The sequence below is a fragment of the Octopus bimaculoides genome, chromosome 1 (genome assembly GCF_046866305.1).
Source record: "Octopus bimaculoides isolate indiv1 chromosome 1, ASM4686630v1, whole genome shotgun sequence".
Taxonomy (NCBI): domain Eukaryota; kingdom Metazoa; phylum Mollusca; class Cephalopoda; order Octopoda; family Octopodidae; genus Octopus; species Octopus bimaculoides.
This window is the reverse complement of record NC_142928.1, coordinates 56380590-56404474: the sequence shown is the minus strand read 5'-3', so window position 1 is coordinate 56404474 and position 23885 is coordinate 56380590. Positions and strand designations below refer to the sequence as shown.

The 23885-nt window shown below is 36.8% G+C and overlaps 1 protein-coding gene across 1 annotated transcript in view; it reads right to left on the bottom strand.

Annotated features, from left to right (window-relative positions):
* The window catches only part of LOC106880993 (beta-1-syntrophin), a 42026-nt gene extending 27419 nt beyond the window's left edge, over positions 1-14607 (bottom strand). Inside the window, exon 1 of the mRNA XM_014931176.3 lies at positions 13327-14607. Within this exon, the coding sequence (XP_014786662.1) occupies positions 13327-13846 (520 nt within the window). The 5' untranslated portion in view covers positions 13847-14607. The remainder of the gene's footprint in view (positions 1-13326) is intronic.
* Between the last annotated feature and the right edge of the window lie 9278 nt (positions 14608-23885).

Here is a 23885-nt window from a genome sequence, read left to right as displayed (position 1 = left end):
TTTGACTATGATCAGAGAAATGAAGCAAAAGAATTTTAATGACAAAGGAAACAGCTTCTGGTCAGGAAGCCAATTAAATATACAAGACCTCAAAAATCTTCTTATACTATAAAGTAACAGTAAAATAGCATTTGATGATGTTCAATACAAAGATATCGATATTTGAATAACAGAAACATACCATGCAGAAAATTCCATACACACACTGTTTTATGATTTCTAACAAATAGAATGAGTTATGACAAATGAGGCTAAAATATTCAGTAAACAACTTAAATAAAGACTCTACTTGCAGTGCACTAGTTAATATAAAAAGATGAAGAGAGATTTGTGGAACTAGTCTTGCAGATAATTTAAAGCAATACACGTCAACAGAACAAATCAATAGTTTGTTAGAGACTTCTTTGTTGTTCCATTGATTAATGGCTTCATAAAAAAAAATTATGGCAGTAATGGAGCAGTTAGCATCAAGAAGACAAAAATGCAGGATAAGGAATCAAAAGAACAAATTTTCTTTAACTTCAATGCATACTAAAAGAAGTTCTATATTTGCATCATGCATAATCAAGACAACAGAAAGAAGGACAGTTGTGAACAGCTCAATATATTTGGCAATCATATATTTACAATCAGAAGAGAATGGAATGAGTTGGTCAGTTATCAAGACACAAATTAAGAAAAATTAGCTCTGGAAGTGACACAGAACAACAATTTAAGGAACATTGCCAACTTCTTTGTCTAATATCTACTAAAGTGGTGCATCCCATAAAGTAAATTTCCTTTTTTAACTGGGTACAAAGTCCCAAATGTATAAAGAAATTGAAATGTAATATTCTTGTTTTCAGCAATAGCAACCTAAGTGTAAGGAAATGAAATAATTTTAACCGGGAATCAAAACCAAACAAATTTGTTCAGGTAAAGATCATCTAAAAATTCCTGTAAAAGATCATCAACTAGTTTTCTTTGCATTCCATAGATTGTATACTAAAGTTCTTATTGTTGCTGCTTAGCCCAGATCTAAGTATACCTATGACCTAAACCATTCTGGCCATGACTATCCAGTCTTTGTATAAGTGTCTAAAACATTTTTCCTTGTTTAAGATGGTGGATATGATTTGAAGATCTGACTGCTACTTCTAGAAAGTCAAGCAATCACACTTAGAGTTTTTGATTGGTCTTTATCTTTTTTATTCAGTGGTAGCCCCTTCAGTTTTATTCTTCTTCAGTTAAAATTAAGTTCACTGCTTAGGGTGGTGAGCTGACAGAATTATTAGCATACTGGGCAAAATGTTTAGCAGCATTTCATCTGTCTATATGTTCTGAGTTCAAATTCCACCAAGGTCAACTCTGTCTTTCATCCTTTCAGGGTCAATAAAATAAGTACCAATTGAGCTCTTGGGTTGATATAATCAACTTACCCCCTCCCCCAAACTTGCTGGCCTTGTGAAATTTGAAACCAATATTAAGTCCACTGGTTATTATACTAGGATTGATAAGATAAAATTCAAAGAATCAATTTTAAAATATTTTGCAGACACTTTCCACTCTCATAAATGCAATTGATTCAATAGATAAGGCATTGGACTACCTGCTTATAAGTTCAAATACACTGCAGGAAGTTTGTAATGCATTAAAAGAAACATAATTCTATATACCTCAGTACACTTAGTTATTAAGAATAGGATCCAGACCATCTGGAAACATTAATTGCAATTGGCCAGTCCTAACCAAAGAGAGATTTATTTTTCAACTATTTAACACTATCAACTGGAGCTACACAATGGTCTTTATGTAACTTTCACACATCTAGAAGACAATCACATTTTCTATGATATCCCTATTACTATCTTCTAGGAGTAAGATTTGTAAAAGTCTTGCTAAGTTATCTATACAAGAACATTGATCATAATGAACTATAATTCTGGAATATTTGAGTAAAGCAGAGTGTGTAAGAGGTATGGTTTTTAAATTCTATCAACACAAGCAAAACAAGAATAAGCTGACATCAGGAATAGAGTCACAGTTTCAGTAACATATGAGATTAGTTCTAATAGTCATTTCTGCTTTACAAATATTCATAAGCAATTAAGACATTTAGTAGTTTGTAAGAATGCAGCTATATTGTTATCTTCATTAATCATCTTGTTACCACCACCATCATCATCATGATGACACCATTCCAGAGAGAAAGGAGAAAAAGAACAATTAAAGTTACTGTTTCTAAAATCACTATGAAGGCATCGAGTTTCAGGCACAACTTCAAATATCCAGGAAATGCAACTGAAGTAGTATCAAATTTAAATAGACCTCTATGTCTAATAGTTAATGTATATACATGTTGATAGGCAAGTTACAGTGGTATTCATCATGAAATAACATCTCATGGACGTGTGGTATTAAAAACAAACTAAACATCAGAAGGAGAAGAACATTTGCTCAGTGACCAGCATGAACACCAGTTGCATGACAGCCTTTTTAGGTCTTCTCAATGATACGTAGTTACAAGCTACATGCTTAAATGAGAATTTATTGCTTCTGCTACAAGAATCAGTGAGTACAGTATTCATTGATGCTGCAGATAGCAGCCTGGCTGAATAAAAATTCAGTGTACATTTAGCAACATGACTACAGTAAATTAAAAAGTTAATGAATTCCTGAATATTTTTAGAATATCAAACAATAGATTATTGAAAGCAATTTTAGTAATAGATCAGACTGCTAGATTTCATTGCAATTGGAATAAGTGGCTTTAGCTTCAATTGAATTAATATCACAAGTCTAATGAAGTTGAATAAAGATATTTTCTTTGTTGATTAAACACTGATTGATACTTTTAGATAGATGACCCATTCATTTATACTTAGAAATGGAAGGAAATTGATTTTTCTTTTTGCATGTGTGTGTTGTTGTTGTTTCTATTATTCCACAATATGAATGATGTGATGGAATAGCAGAAATGCTTTTCACACATCCTGTATCATATTGAAGAAACACTATTCAATCACTGTCCAGAATAAATGCAAGCTTACTAATGTAATTAGATTATTAAAGAAGGCAAATGGTTACTTGCTTTCATATGATGCTCTGCATTTTCAACAACAACCTTAATCTTTGGATTAATTGCTTTGAGAAACATTTTAAAGATGATGTAACTCCAATAGAGTCAATCTTTTTCCTATAGAATACATCAATGCTAATTCCAGCTAGCCAACAGTTGACTGCTATGTTGAAAAGAATAAGACACTGCAATTGATGAACCAATCTGATTTACTAAGAGGATATCATGGTTATTTTATTCAATCAGCTTAATAAATTAGTAAAATTATTCCAATGTTTATACTAAATCTATGTACTGGGATAATTATAATATATATATATATATATATATATATATATAAAGGAATACAAAAAATGGGACAAGAACACAAAACATCCAGACAGTTTGATGATACAAAAAAGGTACAACAAAACATCCAGACAGATGATACAAAAAAGGGGCAAGGAAAAACAAGGACGGGTCATTCAGAGTTTTCTTTCTTCAGTCAAGTTCCAGATTATCTTTGCAATTTTGGCTGGTTATACTCGAGATTGCTCCAATCTGGCCAGCCCCAACGAAAAACTAAGCTAAGAGCACTAGATTCCTTGGAAGAAAGAAGTGAATGAAAAGAAAAAAAAAGAGAAATGGAACACAAATACAAATGCAAATGACAGGACATTAACAGCAGGTGTCTTTTAACTACAGACAAATTAAATTAAGCTGGCATATGTGGGAGTGAAGCCTTACCGCAAGGACATGAGAGATGACAGGTATGGGGAGGAATATAGATGTTGCACGGATGGTAGTTAAACCAAGAAAGAAAGGTCAGGCTTGGCCGAACACCGGTCACGTGGAGAGAGAGGAGAGAGGTAGAGGCAGAGGGATAGAAGAATTAGGGAGGGACAAGAATGGGCCCCAACTATGCGAACCTGTTCATTGGCTATGTTGAGGTCCAAATATTCTCAAGTTTCACTGGTCTCACTCCCGAACTATATGGCCGTTATATTGATGACTGTATCGGTGCCACCTCACTCTCCCGCGAACATCTAGACTCCTTCCTCTCTTTTGTCAAATCTTTCCATCCTGCCCTATCTCTGACACCTCTGTCTCCTTTCTTGACATTTCAGTCAGCATTCATCACTCCACTCTTACCACGTCCATCCACTACAAACACACAGACTCACACCTCAACTTCTCCTCCTCCCACCCTAAACACACCAAGCTTTCCATCCCTTATTCCCAATTCCTCCATCTACGCAGGCTCCGTTGTGACAACCATGACTTTGAGACTCAGTCTCAACTCATGGCTCGCCACTTCATCCTACATGGATATCCCCACACCACTATCCACACAGCCCTTGCCAGAGAACGTTCTGTGGACCGTGCATCTGCTCTCTCCCCCTGAACCCGCCCTGCCATCTCCCGCCTCCCTTTTCCCTCACCTACCACCTCTCCAAGCTTTTCAGCACCTCCAGTCCGACCCCTCAACTTCATACATCTTCCCTGACCGACCCCTCCCCTCCTTCAAACGAGCCAACAAACTACGAGACCTCTTGGTCCACAGCTTCTTCCCCAACCCCACCTCCCAACCTGGCTCGTTCCCTTGCTCCCACCCATGCTGCCGCACTTGCCGTTAGCTCTCCAACACCACCCTCTTCACCGGCACCCATCATCGACCCTATCGCATCACCGACTCCTTCACCTGCACTTCTACCAATATCATCTATTGCATCTCCTGCTCTCTCTGCACATCGGACAAACGAGACGGCGCTTGGCTGACCGGTTCGCGGAACACTTCCGAGATATCCACCTTGGCAATGACACTCCGGTGTCACGCCATTTCCGCTCTACTAGTCACTCTTTGCAACACCTGTCTGTGTTCGGATTGTCCTTGCACAGGGGCCATCCGGACTCCCGTTTGCACCATGAACAGAGATTAATCTCTCTTTGCTCCTTTGCACCACATGGGCTCAACTCTCCTCCCCTTGCCTCTCTCCTCCCCTTGCTTCTCTCCTCCTCCCTCTTACTTCCTCCCACCCACCTCTCCTCTCTTGCTCTGACTCCAACTTCTCTCTACTTCTCTTCACCCCTACATCTCTTCACCTCTACTCTCACTCTTCTCTCATACCCACCTTCCCCTTCCCCCTTCATCGTCAACCCTCCTTCATAAGTCCACCTATTCCCAACACACTCCTACCCCACCTCATCCCATCCCTTACACCCTTTCCACATACCCCACCTACCCCAACCTCTGCCTACCCACATACCCCACCTCTACCTACCTACATACCCCACCTACCCCAACCTCTGCCTACTCACATACCCCACCTCTACCCCCACCCTCAGCCTAGCCCACACCCCACCCAACACCATCACACCACACCACACTACACCATGCCACACAACACATCACAACACACCACCACACACACCAGCACTGACCATTCTCATCCCCACATTTTCACACCTACACATACACACATGTACACGTCAAGATCACCAGCACTCTCTTACACACGCACACCTTTGTTTTGGGATCACTACTATTTTGTTATCTCTCCTTCTTCTTAACTCTCCTGTATGACCCTTCTGTCCGGCATTCGCCACGATAGATCGCAAACCACTACACACATTTTTTTTCTCTCCTTGTTCCTTTCTGTGGAAGAGCATAGGCTCGAAACGTTAAAGACTTTTTCACTTCCCGAGCGTTATATTATATTAATACATCTGTTTGTTTTCTACACCACCTGTCTTCAGCTATTGTTTTTTTATGAATTCTCCCTATATATATATATATATATATATATATATATATATATAAACATCAGTAAGGTGACAGGGGCACAGAGTGGTATCAACATTGCTCGACTCAGTGGCCACAAAAAGCACTAACTTAATAAGTTAAAGGAAACAGAGCTCCCTACTGAAGAAGCAAATATACCCATTTTAACAATTTTTCTAAGTTGATGAGCTTAACCCTACATGCAGTAAGATCCACTGACAAGAATCAAGATGCTATGCATCAGAATTCGAAATCACATGATATGGCTATCTTTGCTTCTTCAGTAGAGAGCTTTATCTCACTACAGTAGGAAGCTCTGTTTCCTTTTTTGTGGCTAATGAATCATTTTGACTCTTAATTCTAGCAATGCTGGTACCACTTTGTACCCATATCACCCTAGGGATGTTTATAAATACATATATATATATATATATATATATATATATATATATATATATACATGATTTTTATGTGAAAACACTTTTGTGTACAAATGACAGAGTGCAAATGATTTAAGAGGAAAACTGGTATAAGAGGCATCAAATGTGTGCAAGAGAGAAGACTGCACTGGTTTGGTTATGTGATGCATTTGGATGAGGACTGCTGCTTAAAGAAGTGTTGATTTCTAATTGTGGAAGAAACCTGTGGAAGGTTAGACCCAAAAATGCATAGGACAAAGTGGCAAGAAAGAATCTTCAGATGGTGGGCTTTACTGAAGAAATGACAAGGAACTGGAAGTTGTGGTGATTTGCTGGACTTGAGAAGATACATCAAACAAAGTAAAATCATGGTCATCTATACACACAGGTATGTCCTTTGCAGGTGATGGTGTCACATTAAATGCACCCATGCCAGTCCTGCACAAATGTTCCCAGTAGAATGTAAATAGCACCAAGCACACTCTGTAAAGTGGTTGGTGTTAGGAAGGGCATCCAGCCATAGAAACCATGCCCAAACAGACAATTGGAGTCTGGACAGCTCCTGTCAAATCGTCCAACCTATACTAGTATGGAAAATGGACATCATATATATATATATATATATATATATATATATATATATATATATATATATATGCAGGTGCATATTTGTTATATTGAAGATAAATATCATCAACATCATCATCGTTTAACATCCGCTTTCCATGCTAGCATGGGTTGGACGATTTGACTGAGGACATTTGGAATTGCAGACAAGAAGGTAAAAAGTACTTCATACATGAAGAAGAGTACATTTTTTTAAATATAATTCGAAGCCAAAATTTGAACAGCTGTAACAAGTTTCCAATCTCTGGTTAATTTGTACAGATAGTATACAAGTTTGAAAATCAGAAACATAAATCTCTCAGTTACAACAAATCAAACTTTCACAATAGGCAAGAATAGAAAAAATTTCTTATATTGGCACAAGGTAATTTGTAGGGGAAAGTATACTCAATTAAATCAACCCCAGTATATGACCGATACTATTTCATAGATCCACATGATGAAAGACAAAGACAAGCCCAGCGAGACTTGAACACAATATACAAAGATATAGAACTAAATACATTCAGTCTAGTGCTTTGCCATTTTTACCACCCTAAATCACAGTTCTACAAAAGATTAATTCTCTTAAACTGCCAATTACTACCAAGTCACATCAATACTAATAAAACTTAACATACTCTCAATTCTCATTTAATTCAACTTCCAGTTCCTCTCCAACTAGCTATACTTTACTGACTTTTAGTCCATTGCTTTCTACTTTGTTTTGCTTTTGTTTTTTTTCCCCTAATTGTCACTCATCAAGCTACATATTAATCATCCTGAAAACAAATACAATGATCCTTTAAAGATGATCAGTGAGTATCTTACTCATTATTGTCATTTTAATGTATCAAGAAATTCCTTAGAAGCTTCACAAAAATGAAACACTGGTAAGTGGCTAACTTGGGCACAACTGCAATCCTTTGCCAAAGATCAAGACACATGGAGATCTCTTGATGGCACCCTATGCTTCACATGAAGTTAATGGATTAAGAAAATACTGGTAGATTTCTCTGCAATCCATTCCACAATGCTCTCTTATTCAACTTGCTGTACTAAAGTTGTGTAACATCTCTACTTTCTGCTTGCTTGATCAAAAATAGACTCATCACTATATTTACTAACACATCATCATCATGAATAATGTTAATATGGAACTTTAAAAATTGCGTTATATTGTAAAACAAATTTAACCAAGATATATAATCATTCTTGTCTTGACAAGAACTAGAAATGAATAATTCATACATGAACTAATATCCACTAACAAACATATCAACTCCGTCTTCTTATAAAGCTGATTAAGGGACAAGGGATAAATATTCAGTTGAATCTTGCACTGAAAAAATAAATTGACCACAAAAATAAGTATGCAGACCTTTGTGGAGATGTAAAAGAGATATGACAGAAAATGACAATAGTAGCTTTAACCAGCAGTATTAGTGCTTGGTGCTCACACAAGAGATATAATCATTCTTGTCTTGACAAGAATTAGAAATGAATAAATCCTTACATTTTGAAAGAATATAACAAAAAAGAAATCAAGTAATTTATTTCATGCTCAGTAGAGTAGAAAACGTTGATGTCTTTTTATTGTTTGCCATAAAACAATTTTAACATTGAGTTAGCATTCTTTTTCTAGTTCCAGTCATTGGCCTACAGTATGCTAGGATACTGCCTCCAAGAATTTTTTGGTTGATTATATCAACAGAAGTACGTATTTAAGTCTGGTACTTATTTGATCAATGTTTCTTTGTCAAACCACTAAGTTTCAAGACAAATTTTACTTTTGTTTTGAACAGGGTGGGTGGGTAGAAAGAGAGAGAGAATTTTTTAACAAGAATTGCACTGACACAACTTTGAAGTTTCAGCCATCATCGGACTGTCCAGTTATGGCTTAGCTAACCAAAACTTCACAGTCACTGTCAATACTATTCTTGAATAATTTGAACTCTACCAAAAGCATTGAGTAATCCTTCAGTTTAATGTGAAATTGTTTTTATTATAACATAAAAACAAACATCAATGTGTGTGTGTATGTTTAAAAAGATATTCACAGCAAAGTAGCAAAGAGAAGGTTAAAAATTTAAAATATCATCATCGTCATCATTTAATGTCTGCCTTCCATGTGTTAAAAAATGATGAAAACAAAATTGTAATAAAATAAAATGAAAATAATTTTGTATATATCATTTAAATGCTAAAGGGATTTCTGAATCTTTGTGTGTATCCCATTGACCTTAATGCAAAATCATATACTAAACAAGCTCTACAAACAAAATCCTATCACTGCCAAATACTGTTATCTATAAGATAACATTTTTGCAGTAGTGTATCAACATCATCCTACTTCTATGCTTTTCATACTGGCATGAACTGAACAGGTTATCAGTTTTTATTCAGAGTTTCTGCCCTCCTAGACAGGTTGAAGAATGAGAACTTACACATGCATTTCACTTTTTGCTTGGTTTGGATGCTCTTTCAACCACAAACTATTTCACAGAATGCATCATCATCATCATCGTTTAACGTCCGCTTTCCATGCTAGCATGGGTTGGACGATTTGACTGAGGACTGGTGAACCGGATGGCTACACCAGGCTCCAATCTGATTTGGCAGAGTTTCTACAGCTGGATGCCCTTCCTAATGCCAACCACTCCAAGAGTGTAATGGGTGCTTTTACGTGCCACCAGCACGAAGGCCAGTCAGGTGGTACTGGCAATGGCCATGCTCAAAATGGTGTATTTTACGTGCCACCTGCACAGGAGCCAGTCCAGCGGCACTGGCACCATCAACCAATACTAAAGTGGTTGTGACCCACCTTGACCAATAGCAGCCTATTTTCCAGTAGCTATATTGAACTTCCTGTATTTCTTCATTCAGTAATCCAAGCCAGGTTTCTGTAAGAAGCCTGCAAACTTTAAGTTGCATGGAGGTGAATCAAACTTCCACCTACATCAACTACTGTGCCAGTGCAAGAGAGACTGCAATATTGTTTCCCTACAAAAGAAAAGAGAGGGCAGACGTGATTGCAACAACTATAGTTAAATATCCTAGCTAAGCATTGCTGGGAAGATCTTCCCTTGTATGGTCCTAAACAGATGGCAGAAAATCACTGAAAGGATATATCCTGAGTCTCAGTGTAGCTTCGGATCACTCCACAATTGGCATGATCTCCCTTCAGCAACTACAAGAAAAATGCAGAGAGCAAAGATAATGACTCTAATCACTTTCACTGATCGCATGAAGGCCTCTAACTTATGAATAGAGACAAGTTGTTCAGAATCTTTGTGAAGATTGAGTGCAGTCCAAGGTAACTCAAGATTGTTCATTCGTTCCACATAGATATGAACAGCATCAGACAGTTTGATGGCTCTTTCTTAGAATCCTTTAGTATTCACATTGAAATGAAACAGGGTTGTGGTGCTCCCCGCAACTCAGTTTGGTATTTTCTTCATTGTTATGCTGATGCATACTATTGGAGCATTAACTGACAGTATCTACCTTCACATAAGATCAAACAGGAAAATGTTTGGTCTGTCTTGAATGAAGGCAAAAACCAAAGTACTCATCAGGTATATGTTTCCAGATGACTAAGTATTAACAGCACACACAGAAGAGCAACTGCAATGTCTCATAGACAATCTCACAAGAGCCAGTCACAACCTCAGTTTCACTACTTGTCTGAAAAAGACAAAAGAGCTGGGTCATCAACAACTACAAGCTGGAGATAGTGCAGGAGTTCATATGCCACAGCACCACCAATATGAATAACCCCCTCTAGAGTTTGAGATCAACAGACCTATTGGAAGAGCAGTCTCAACACTAGATGGGCTGATAATGAGAGTCTGGGAGACCAGTAACCAAATGGCGCACACACTAAAGGTTGCACTTTACAGAACATGCATCCTCAGCATACTGCTTTTTGGTAATGAAACCTGAAGCATCGATTCCAATAACACTATCTCAATGCCTTCTGCATACACTACAAGTGGACTGAATCACAAACAATGAAGTCCTAGCACACACACACAGATACCTAACCTTTTCATCCTAGTGCACCAACAATGCCCTAGGCCCTATGCACTACATGTCAGATAGGAGGATCCCAGAAGATTTGCTGTAGGATGAACTGGCTTCTGTCAAAAGAACCTAGAGGTGGCCTCATCTTTATTTCAAAGATGTGAGAAAGACATGAATTCTCCATATATGAACACTGAAAGGAAGAAGAGTATTAATAATAATTGCCCCACTAGAGACAGGAACTAGAAAAGAGTTTGAAAAGAAAACAAGGAGAGGCTGAAGCTTCATAATGAAGAGAAGTAAAATCAACAGAAAAAAAAACAAACAGCACCAAGACATGACTAGAATAGAAAGAACAGTATCTTCAAATGCAGTCACTGCAGATGGGACTATCATTTACATGTGGGTCTCTATAGTCACTGAAGCTACTGCAAAACTATCCAAGCAGAAATCTATGTCTCATGAAACTAGCAGTATCATCATTTAACGTCCGACGTCCATGGGTTGGACGGTAAGATGGTAAGCTGAAGGGTTGCACCAGACTATATATATATATATATATATATAGATAGATATATATATAGCTATATAAACGTGTGTGCGCGCGTGTATGTACATAAATATGAGTGTGTGCAGATTTGTATCAGTGTTTACGTTTGCACAGTTTGAGAATCGATACTCTTGGTTATATCCTCTAACATGTTTCTGCAAATAGAGATCGATAAAATAAGTACCTGACTTTAAAAAATACTGAAGCCGATATGGTCGACGGTACCTTTGAAGCGGTGCTACAGCATGGTCCCGTCCAATGACTAAAACCAGTAAAAGTATATGTGTGTGTATGAGCTTGAGTCACTGTAGCTCCTCAGTCAATAAAAATATAAGTACTATATTTCATGCATTGAGATTCGTTTCTCCTGTTTGAAATATCTCTATATGATTTATATATTTAAAATTTTAAACACGTTTTGTGTGCACAGATGCTTGTTTTCAGTTCATTTATAGTAATTATTAGTCAAAGGATTTGGTAAAAAAAAAATTACAGCACAGATACAATGCAGTAGTTCGAGGCGATACTTTCAACATGCGAGTTATTTTGACAAAACAAGACAGGAATGTATGTGAACGTCTTCCCACCCGACCCAATACGTGACAACAATGTCACTAAATATCTCGTTCTTCCTCTCACACGCATATCATGAATTATAAATACAATGGTTATCAGGTTAATCTACATCAGCATAATAATAATAACCAAGCAGAGCCATCCGAAAAACATATGAACAGAATTAAATATATAATTACTTGAGGAAAGAAACAGAGAATTCTTTGGACAGTGTTATTCGCAAACGAATTTTTTTTTTTTTTTCACGTTGTTTTCCTTCGTTTTCTGTCCGTGACGAAGGGCCACTGTCCGAAGTGTAGAATTCTCTTTTGCTTCTTTGTAATTTCTCTTTCTACCAACATACTCTCTCCCTCTCTCTTTCTACCTACCTACCCCCTCTTTCTCTCTCTCTCTTTCTACCTACCTACCCCCCTCTCTCTCTATCTCTCTGTCTATCTACCTTTCTCTCTCTCTGGATATTTTATATCTTTAAAGATGTGTGTGAGTCTGCATCTTCGTTTCTTTGACATACATAACTCATTCGTAGGACTTAAAGAAGAAAATAAAAACACTTGATATTTCTAATTCGGTCGGAAGTTCGTACAATTCTGAAGAACCCATAACTGTCAGTTTTAATTTAGAATGAATGTCAAATTAGAATTGAGTTTCGGGTTTGTTTGTTTTTCCGCTGTGTTTGTGTTGTTGTTCATTTCATTTTTTCCCTCTCATTTGAGAAATAAGAAACTTAGTGCGATGTATAAATAGTAGATTGTAACAATAATAAAAGTTTTAACAAAAAAAAAAAAACTACCCTTTTCAGATCGAAGTTATGAGATTCATGTGTTTCTTTAAAGTATAAGGGATATGAAGCAGTTCCAACTGTGCAGTATGGTTCGAGTTGCCGATTCCAATCACCGAAAACACTACTGCACCCGGTATCCACCCTTACATTGTTAATAGCAATTATTTTAGTTTTTTTAATAACATTTTAGGAGACGAAATATGGGAATTATTAGGCTATGCGAGTAAAGAAAAATATCTCTACTCTACAATAACTCTAATATTACACTTTGATCTAAGCCAAAAGGCCGAGAAGTAACTCAAAATCAGAATGCATTACACGAGTCGACAACGAAGTTTTACACATTCTAGTTAACTTAAATGGGCACCCAGTTTTGGATCCTTGCAAACTCAAAAAGAACATATAGGTTGAATGTGTAAAAGAGTGTACTATTACAGAGGAAGAACGAAAGACAGACATAACTTTGTCATAACTAAAATATACTTAATGCGAGCTAGGTGATGTCTTTTTCAGTCAACAAAGAGGGAAAATACCACTATAAAACCTTACCTTCCAGCGTGACTTCTTTACCGGCCTTTTTCAATGCTTTGACAGCTTCGTCGTGTGTAGCATCCCGTAAATCTTCTCCATTCACAGATATTATAGCATCACCGACATACAATTTCTCCGTTTTGTCAGCAGCCATACTCTTAAAAATCTTACTAATTAAAATAGGCATTTTGTTTTCCTTCCCACCTTTTATACTAATACCCAGCCCGTTTGCTTCTTCTTTGATCACACGAACAATTCGTTTCTGTCCAGTAATGCCATCCGGTAAATTAGAGGGTCCACCACAGACATTACGGAGCATCAGCGGTGCCCCGCTAGATATGTCTTTCTCGTTGATGTCCGAAACGCCATTGCTGACTCCGTTGGCAATGGATGAAGCGTCTGGGTTTTCGTCCAAGGTAAGCACCAAGGATTCTTCGGTAAGAGACACATAAACCAAACACCATTGTTGTCGGAAATAGACTTCGTAGAGACCCGAACGCGAGACACTAGCACCAGCTGCTGCAGCCGCCGCCGCCATCTTGACCTTGAAATCGACAAACAAAACCACGTGACTGACATTCACTACCGAAACGGGAACTTCCCTTTCCGAATGATGATACTTTTTTTCTTTTCTTTTTCTAGCTAAATTGTTTACCTGTAACACTCATACAGCTAAGAGTAAGTGTAGCAGTAACTCGCCGGTACTGATGATAGAAGATTATAGGATTAACATAGTTTTAAATATAACTATCAAATGCTAACAATATGTAAATAAAGCCGGAGCGACTTGTCGCTCGTTTGTACAGGAGGATGAGTGGGAAGATAAAGATTTTTTTTTCTTTCTTTTAACGACTTCAAAAATACTGTAAGTAAAAAATAACGATATTTAACTTTTCATATACCGAGAACATTGAACGAAACAACTTGTGGTATTTAGTTGCTTACATTTGCGTTCTGAGTTCGAATCTCGTTTCATTCTTTCGGGGTCGATGAAATAAGTATCATTTAAGTGCAGGAGTTGATTAAATTGACCAAACCCTTTCCCGTACTTGAGACCTTGTGCTTGTGTTAGAAATCAAGATTCAACGAAACGTACCCACGAAATATGTTGCGGTTCTGGAATGAACAGTTGACAATATCGGGCGGGAGCCTTTTTGATTACACATTTTAGAGGAAGAGTAAAGTTAATGTCTTTCTAAAGGGACTATGCGGCTAACGTGAAAGAAAAAGTGGGATGAGGACTATTTCACCTGCCAGATCTTGTTCAGCTTTGCTTAATCATAATGCCTTTTAATTCTGATCAGGTAGGCTTATATGTTCGCGCTGCTGAGATCGATAGAATGATTTTGTTAACGATGGAGCCGTTATATACATTGAAAATAGGAGATTCTTCTGATTTGGTCAATTCCACTTAAAGAATTTCATACGTCTTCAATGACGTTCCCTCTTTATCTACTACGAGAATGGTATTTGAGGGACTGGCGTTCATTCCATTGAATCAGAATAAAGTTTGTGCAAGCCTGGGAATCAGTGACCGACGATGTTATCCTAGGTTATTGCCAGTCCTGCGGGGAGTGAGAGAAGTTGCTGTTATTGTTGTAGTAGTCCAATGTCAACCATAAATATGCAGGCTTTTGATGTATAATGTACAGTTATTTCTATTTTAGGACTATATTATCTAATATGTCTTCATATAAGACCCATCATTTTTCCCAAACCCTCTTCACCCAAGCTTTATTTATATGCAACCTAGATCACTCATGCCAAACCTGCATTAATGTCATGCACATGTTTGAAAAAACATTCTCCAGTGTGTCCATGCCTACATTTTTTTTCTTTCTTTTTTCCTTTTTTAGTCAAGGGGGAATGCAATGTCTTTAATTCTTTATAGGTCCTCCAAGACTAGTAAGTAGGAAGGTAACATCAACCCAGAGACCTGACCCAAATGCTTTTGATGGAGTGAATCTTGCACCCAAGGTGCTAGGTAATGGAGATTTAACTGAGAAACAAATTAAGTCTACCACCCAAGTAAGCCATGGTGGGATTTGGACTCAAAATGCAATGGGCTAGAACAAATGCCCCAAGACATCCAATCTGACCTTTTGGCAGTTCTTCCAATCCACTCTGGATTTTATCAACCTTGAAAAGATGAAAGACAGAGTTGACCTCAGCAGGATCCCCCCCCTCCTCCTCATCATCATCCTCCTCCTTCTTCTAATGCTATTTTTATTTTATTTGGCATTATCATTATTGTCTAAGGGGTATCTGTTATTTCACCATTTTTATTCTTAATTTATATTGAGCGAAAACACCTAAGCTCCACGAGGCTCCGGCAGGGGATGGTGGCGACCCCTGTTGTACTCTTTCGCCCCAACTTTTTCTCACTGTTTCTTCCTGTTTCTTGAGTAACGCCGTGATAGACTGGTGTCCCGTCCAGCCTGGAGGAACACATACGCCATAGAAACTGGGAAACCAGGCCCATGAGCCTGGCTATGCTTTGAAAGGGCGACATTTATCGTTCACTCCCAATATCATATACAATATAAAATGCTAGACAGATACACAATGTAAAAGCACACCTTTTGATGCAAATCTGATAAAGTGTCACTCTAATGTGAAAAATTACAAAATTTACATAACTTTTTGCATGCATTGGCATTAAAAACAAAGTGATACCAAAAGAATTGTTACTAGTCATTAAAAATATGCTAAACTCTTTCTTTGTCTCATTTGAATTATATTTTACTTTTCGCTAGGTCCACTGCATTAGATTTAGCAGGGTGATACCTGGATTTTCTCCAGCAGTATTTCCATCTTCCTTGAGACTCCTATTCAAGAGTGTAGAAAGCCTTGAGTTCAGGTGCATTGGAAATACTCCAATTTTCTATCCTTTCAGGACCATAAAGTATACATACATATATAAATACACACACACACACACGATGGGTTGCTTTCATTTCCATCTACTAAATCCACACACAAGGCTTTGGCTAGCCTGAGGCTTCAGAAGACACTTGCTTAAGGTGCCATGCAGTGAGACTGAACCTGGAACCATGTGGTTGGGAACCAAACTTCCCGACCACACAGCCATGCCTGCACCTTTTTTTGTTATGTAATTTAAATAATTTACCTTTCTTAAAGGATGCAGTGAACTCTACTGAGTACATTGTAGTTTTTATCACAAGATCCATAAGTTGAAAAAGAAACACTTATTCATTTATTAGGTGTTTTAATAAATAAATAAAATGACACTTGAAACTTTAAATTAGAGAAATGCATTCATGAAGAGTCTTTCTTCATCAACAACTTAAGATTTTATGTTGATAGCTATGAATAGGGTTTCTTTATAATAAATCAGTCATTCACATTTTCCGTCATATCTCCAACTGTTAATTATCTGGGTTTTGCACAATTTTAAATGCATGAAATCTCTCAAGACAGAACATTTGTCATGTTAAGAGATTTTAATTTATGCATCTCTAATTCAAAATGTCATTTACATCTTTGCAATTACCTTGATGCCAATATTTTTGCTATCTAGGCTGTGTCAGATCAGAATAAACGACTTGTAATATTTAGTTATATCTTCTACTTTTTAAGTTTAACATTGTCTTTTATTTCCTTCAGGTCTATAAAATGGTTGGCTTTCTTGTCAGTTTTAGCATATGCTGAGCATCCAGTTGTTCAATCAACTAAATGACCTACTCATTGAATTAATGTTTGAAATGGTTGAGTATTTTACAAACATGTGTCCCTCGTTAACATCAGATTACTCAGTCAAATGTAAGGCTTTTATTTTCACATAGTTTTGAATTAATCATGCATTATCTCATAGCTTCAAGATTTTAATGATGTGATTTTTAGAATGACATTGTTGGGTAGGTGTAGGAGGCCAGAGCTGACCAATTGAAACATAAAACAGATGGAATATTTGGGCTGAATATGGCTGGTTTAATTGCTAAAGAGTTAATCGAATTCTCAAGTAAAATCAGCATGGCACAGTATACCAAGACTAGCTCTTCAAATTACAGGTACAGTCCATTTGACTGGCTTATACATTTTCTATCTACCCAATTCCACCCATATAGCATGTGTCATCCCCAGGCTACTGTAATGACATTTCAGGTAATTATATTCAAAGCAACTGCAAACACTGATTTTATATCTAATTTAAAGAAATCAATATATTTTACAAGTAATATATAAACTTTCTGTAGCTTTCACCACGGTTTTTAAGCTATTACAAATTAGACTGGACAATAAAAAAAAACTGTAAGAGTTATTCTATATAGTCTTAGTATTATAATATGTATTATAATAATGATATCTTCCTGATACTTTCTTAATTGCCTTCATTCCATAAATCTTCTAATTCAGGGTTTCATTATGAGCTTTTCACTTTCTTTGATATTTCACCTTAGATTCTTTCAGTCTTCCAGATTATTCCATTATTCAAATAACGCTTGCAAAAATCAGTGTCAGCTCTAAAGAATAATCTGATGAAGCATTGATCATATAGTATTCTTGCTACTAACAGAAAAGATCTGTTCTTCTTTGTAGCATTTATATTCTCAGCTAGTGTTTACTAGTAAGATTTAAGATCTAATGGGAATGCGCCATCAGTCAATTAATTATCTCATACCACCCATATATTTAAATTTGAGCCATATATATCTACCTATCAACACAAATAGCTTGAATTTAGAAAATTTACGCAGTAGGAGAATTCATCATCATCATCATCATCATCGTTTAACGTTCGCTTTCCATGCTAGCATGGGTTGGACGATTTGACTGAGGACTGGTGAAACCGGATGGCAACACCAGGCTCCAGTCTGATTTGGCAGAGTTTCTACAGCTGGATGCCCTTCCTAACGCCAACCACTCATATGATATAAAATATAATTTAACATTAAAAAAAATTCAAGTGGTCGTTTAGGTTCTATAAGAAAAAGCCTCAAAACACTCCTTTGAATTTTATTTTTAACTGAGATCAAACTGTATTAAAATCCAGCTTGCCTTACATTTCTCCATGTCAATATGTTAAGGTTCTTTCAGTCAGTTATACATATCTTACAAGTCTATAGTCTTGATAAGAAAATCAATATCATTTTTAACAAACAGCAATAATAAACACAGTCTTTAAGATTGAAAATGAAAACATTATATTCTGTCCACGAAGTTCTTATCTTCTAGAACGAAAAAGGTAGCTCTAAATGAAATAGGTTCAAATCTTACCAAGGTCAACTTTGCCTTCCATTCTACAGAATCAATAAAATAAAGTACCAGTTAATTTATATTGCTATAATGTAGGCACAACATAATTGACTTACATGTCATTAAGTACTGAGTTCAAATAAAGCTATGGATGAGTAGAAGGTACCAGAAAACTAATCCAATGTATGGGTATTCTATTCCTGAAGTCAACTAAGCTAATTACCCTTTAATTGATATTTGATTAGGAAATATTACACTTGCTTGAGATGGCATAAACATGGCTATGTGGTTAATAAGCTTGCTTTATGACCATGTGGTTTTAGGTTCAGTTCCATTGCATGACACCTCAGGCAAATGTCTTCTACTATAGCTTTGAACCAACCAATGCTATGTGAGTGAATTTGGTAGTTAGAAACGGTGTGAAAGCTTGTCATATATATGTAATTTTAATCAGTTCCAATAGAATGGCTAATTCTCATTTGATTTATCTAAAAAGGTATAAAAATGAATTATTAATCCTTATAATATTTGAACTCAAAACGAAGCTCAAGATGTGACACATTTATTCAAATTTGTAGAGGAAGTTATATATGAGCAGTTAACCCTTTTAAGACCAATCTACATGAAACTGTCTTTCTCAAAGTATTCAAGTTTAAATTTGCATTTTAGACTAATTTCATTATTACATGAAAATAACATTAGATTTCATTAACAAATATGTTTCATTAGGTTGAAAGTTAATTATATAACTAAACCTCTCATACTTTTTAATTATTTTGAAATTTAAGATATTTAAGATAGAATGTAATTTTGTTAGAAATATAATCACATGACTGGTGTTTATTTTATAAATCTTGTAGGGTTTGAACTCAGAAAATAGAATTACAGAACTAAATATTGTTTACTATTTCATATTGTGCCCTACTTTTCCTCTCATCCTATTGACTAAATATCAAAATAAAAAACAGAATATTGAACTTCAAATGTCTTCTACATATTTTAATATGTTACACTTTTCAGTAAACTAAATTACTATATAACAAGAACGCCATCTGTTTTCAAGTAAGAAAAAAGGCAAGTAGAATAGACTCTAAAAGATTTGTGATGATACTATAGCTATAATGGAACAGTTTTCATCAACACACTAATCCACCCACTTAAACACTTGAAAACACGCACACGTGTGCACACACACACACACATGCACTTGTAGGTAACATTCCTGACAAAAATAGATATGACAACAAAAAAATTCAGAAGAACAAAATAATTATAAAGTTAAAACAATAAATCAAACCCAAAACAATAAAATATAGGGTTGATATTGCATGGCCATAAATAGAGAACAAAAAAAAACTGTGGTAGTAGGGATTTTAGAGGATTATTCAATATACTTTGGTATATCTTGCAGAAACATTATTTATAACTAGAAAGGAGGATTTATCCTGTTATATAAATATTTGTGCCAAGTAAATGTAAAAATTAGCTGAGTCAACTAATCTGTACCATAGAAAAACAGAAATCAAGGGAACATCTATGTGGAGTTTCAACCTACTAGAAATAGCAACTAAATCACATCTTATTGCCATACAAAAAAGGGAAGAACATTTTGGACAATGTTGTTCTGGGTATGGAAAAAGATGCAATGGTATGGCTTCAGTGCCTTTGATCATAATTCTGTTCAGTCAAGGCTGATCTTTGGCTAAGCAACAACAACAAATTATTTTGATGATTTGTGTGTGCTAATGTTTGTTTTTATGTCTGAAAGATTACTCAATACTTTTAACAGAGGACATGTTTATTAATCTTTTGCAAGAACGAGGGAGACAGTTTCAGCCTGCAAACCTTATATATATCTTTTATCCTTAATTTGTTTCAGTCATTTGATTGCGGTCATGCTGGAACACCGTCTTGAAGGGTTTTAGTTGAACAAATCGACCTCAGGACTTATTTTCTTAAGCCTAGTACTTATTCTATTGGTCTCTTGCCAAACCACTAAGTTACGGGGAACATAAACACACCAACACCAGTTGTCATGCAGCACAGATACTAAGACACATAGATATATACATATATATATATATATATATATATGTGTGTGTGTGTGTACAGGGTCTGGTGAATAAACTGTCTAAATTATGCAAAAATGAAAATAACACTGACATCTCATTCTAACAGATATATTTACCAAAATTACATAAAAATATCTTGAAATTCTAAAGAGCTCTCTGAACTTTGCTCAGGCTATTCTTATTCTAGCAGCTACATTTTCAGTGCACCCTCCCCCGCTACTAACTTGGTCACCTAGATAATGGAAGCTATCAACTACGTCTAGTTTTTATCCCTGGAATGTGGCAGAAGTTGTTTTCTGTGCATTTCCAGTGTTTATTGCTCCTGAACATCTGCCACATACAAAAACTAACTTCCTACGGAAGGATTGATGCCAGTACGCTAAGATGGATGTGTAATGTCAGTGTGCATACTCGACAGAATGTAAGTACTTTGAGAGAAATGTTAGACCTAAGAAGCATCAGCTGTGGTGTGCAAGAAAGACGATTGCGCTGGTATGGTCATGTGGTGAGAATGGATGAGGATAGCTCTAGAAAAAAAGTGTCACAGCCTAGTGGTTGAGGGAACCTGTGGAAGAGGTAGACTCAGGAAGACCTGGGATGAGGTGGTGAAGCACGACCTTCAAACATAGGCCTCACTGAGGCAATGACTTGTAACCAAGACCTTTGGAAATATGCTGTGCGTGAGAAGTCCTGGCGAGCCAAGTGAGACCATAATCCGAGGCCTCTGCCAGGGGTGTAGCCACCCCGCTTATGCATACCTTTCCTTCATTGGACACTAAACTCAGTTTGCGAAGACCTGTTGGGGCAACTGGACCAGTGGAGCACTAATAGCACCGTCCAAGTGTGATCATTGCCAGTGCAGCTGTCTGGCTTCCGTGCTAGTAGCATGTAAATAGCACTATTTGAGCGTGATCGTTACCAGCGTCGCCTTATTGGCACTTGTGCCAGTGGCACGTGAAAAAACATTCGAGCGAGATCGTTGCCAGTGCCACTGGACTGGCTCCTGTGCAGGTGGCACATAAAATACACCATTTTGAGCATGGCCGTTGCCAGTACCATGTGACTGGCCTTCATGTTGGTGGCACATAAAAGCACCCACTACGCTCTCAGAGTGGTTGGCGTTAGGAAGGGCATCCAGTTGTAGAAACTCTGCCAAATCAGATTGGAGCCTGGTGTAGCCAGTCCTCAGTCAAATCGTCCAACCCATGCTAGCATGAGGCATATACTGTTTTGCCTCATACTTATATATTTAATCTAGGCGTCCCTGCTGAAGAGAGCTCCGCATAGCAAATTACTTTATTTGCTAATTCAGAGTTTGAAACCATGGTCCAGGAGATAGATCATAAATGTTTTTATTTTGCAATCCCTTCAAAATTTAACCCTAATAGTAGTTTGGATTTTGGTTACTCCTTCTAGCATGCTACATCTCCTATGATGGTCACTTCTTATGTGTTTAAATGTACACTGTATTTATATGAATAATATATAGTCTATTGACTAGTTTTTACATGCTAGGCCACTGGTAGTAAAAAATTTCTAAAATTTTTTCCTACCCTGATATTTATTAATTATTGATAAATTTTGAAGAAATACCAGCATTATTTTTATTTGCTGCCAACAAAAAACTGCGCTTGCACGGTGGATTTGAAAAGTTATAATATATAAGCACAAGGCATATACTGTTTTGCCTTGTATTTATATGTTAATCTAGGCGTCCCTGCTGAAGAGAGCTCCGCCTAGCAAATTACATTATTTGCTAATTTAAAGTTCGAAACCATGGGCCCTTCAGAATTTATCCCTAATAGTGCTTTGGATTTTGGCTACTCCTAGCGTGCTAGGTGTCCTATGTGTTTAAATGTACACCGTATTTATATATACATATACATATAAATCTATATATACATGTATATATATATATATACATATACATATACATCTATACATATACATGTATACATATGCATCTATATATATATATATACATATATATGTATATGTGCAGATGTATATACACATATATATATATACACATGCATATATGTATATATATATGTAAAAGGTTGAAGAGGAACAGCATCTTTCTTCTTCCTCATATTTCCTTTTCATAAGCTATGATTGTCTTCCAATACTTTTTCTTGTTCTCACTGCCCTCTACCCAGGTTTTCACCAGTCACTGCAATCCCTACTCCCTACATGTGCCTTCTTGGCAACACCTGACCATGCATATTACAACCCTTCATACCTCTCTTTTCTATACCATTACATATATACTTTGATCTTTGTTACTTGTGAGTATACCCTAGCACTTCACCATCTCTGTCCTGCTCTCTCTCTCTTACACTTTTGCTGTTTCCTACTCTCTCTCTCTTCCCTCTGACTGGGTAGCCATGTATCTCCTCTACAGCAGCACTCCTATTTCTGCCCTCATTCTTGGTTGCTTTTTCTCTCTCTCTCTCTCTCTCTCACTGGGTAAGCATGTATCTCCTCTATTGCAAGACACCTATTTCTGCCTCTCTATTTCTGTCACACTCTAACTTTTCATCATCTGATACTGGATCATCTCTTCCTATGCCCTTCAGTTATAGCAAGACACTTGTTTCTGCCTCTCTGTTTTTTTTTTACCCTCTGATACGAGTTCTCCTCCTCAAATGGTTCTGCCTCTCTCATAATTCCTCGCCTTGCAAGTTACTTGGTGACCCTGCCAGTGCTGATGCCATGTAAAAAGCATCCAGTCCACACTGTAAAGTGGTTGGCATTTGGAAGGGCATTCAGCTGTAAAAATCATGCCAAAACTAACTTTGCCTGTGCTAGTGCCACGTAAAAAGCACTGAGTCCACTCTGCAGAGTGGTTGGTGTTAGGAAGGGCATCCAAGTGTAAAAACCCTGCCAAAACAGACACAGTTGCATAGGGCAATTTTTCTACCTAGCCAGCTCCCATGAACCGTCCTACCCATGCATGCATGGAAGATGGACGTTAAACGATGATGATAATGATGAGTCAAGAGCCCCGATGATAACACAACACTACAGAAAAACTTGAATATGTCATACAAGTAAGATTAAGAAAACAGGTATCGAGGACACGACAACCTTCTCTTGTATTGGTGCAATGATAAAATACACTCAATAAAGTGGTTGGTATTAGATAGCATAAAGCTGTAGAAGTCATGAAAGAAATGAAAAATATGAGCGAGATGTGATTTATCGAGCCATCTATGAAGGCAGTAACTCAGAAGATGAATTATATTGGTGTGCGACAACCTGTCCAAGCTACGTGAGCACGGAGAG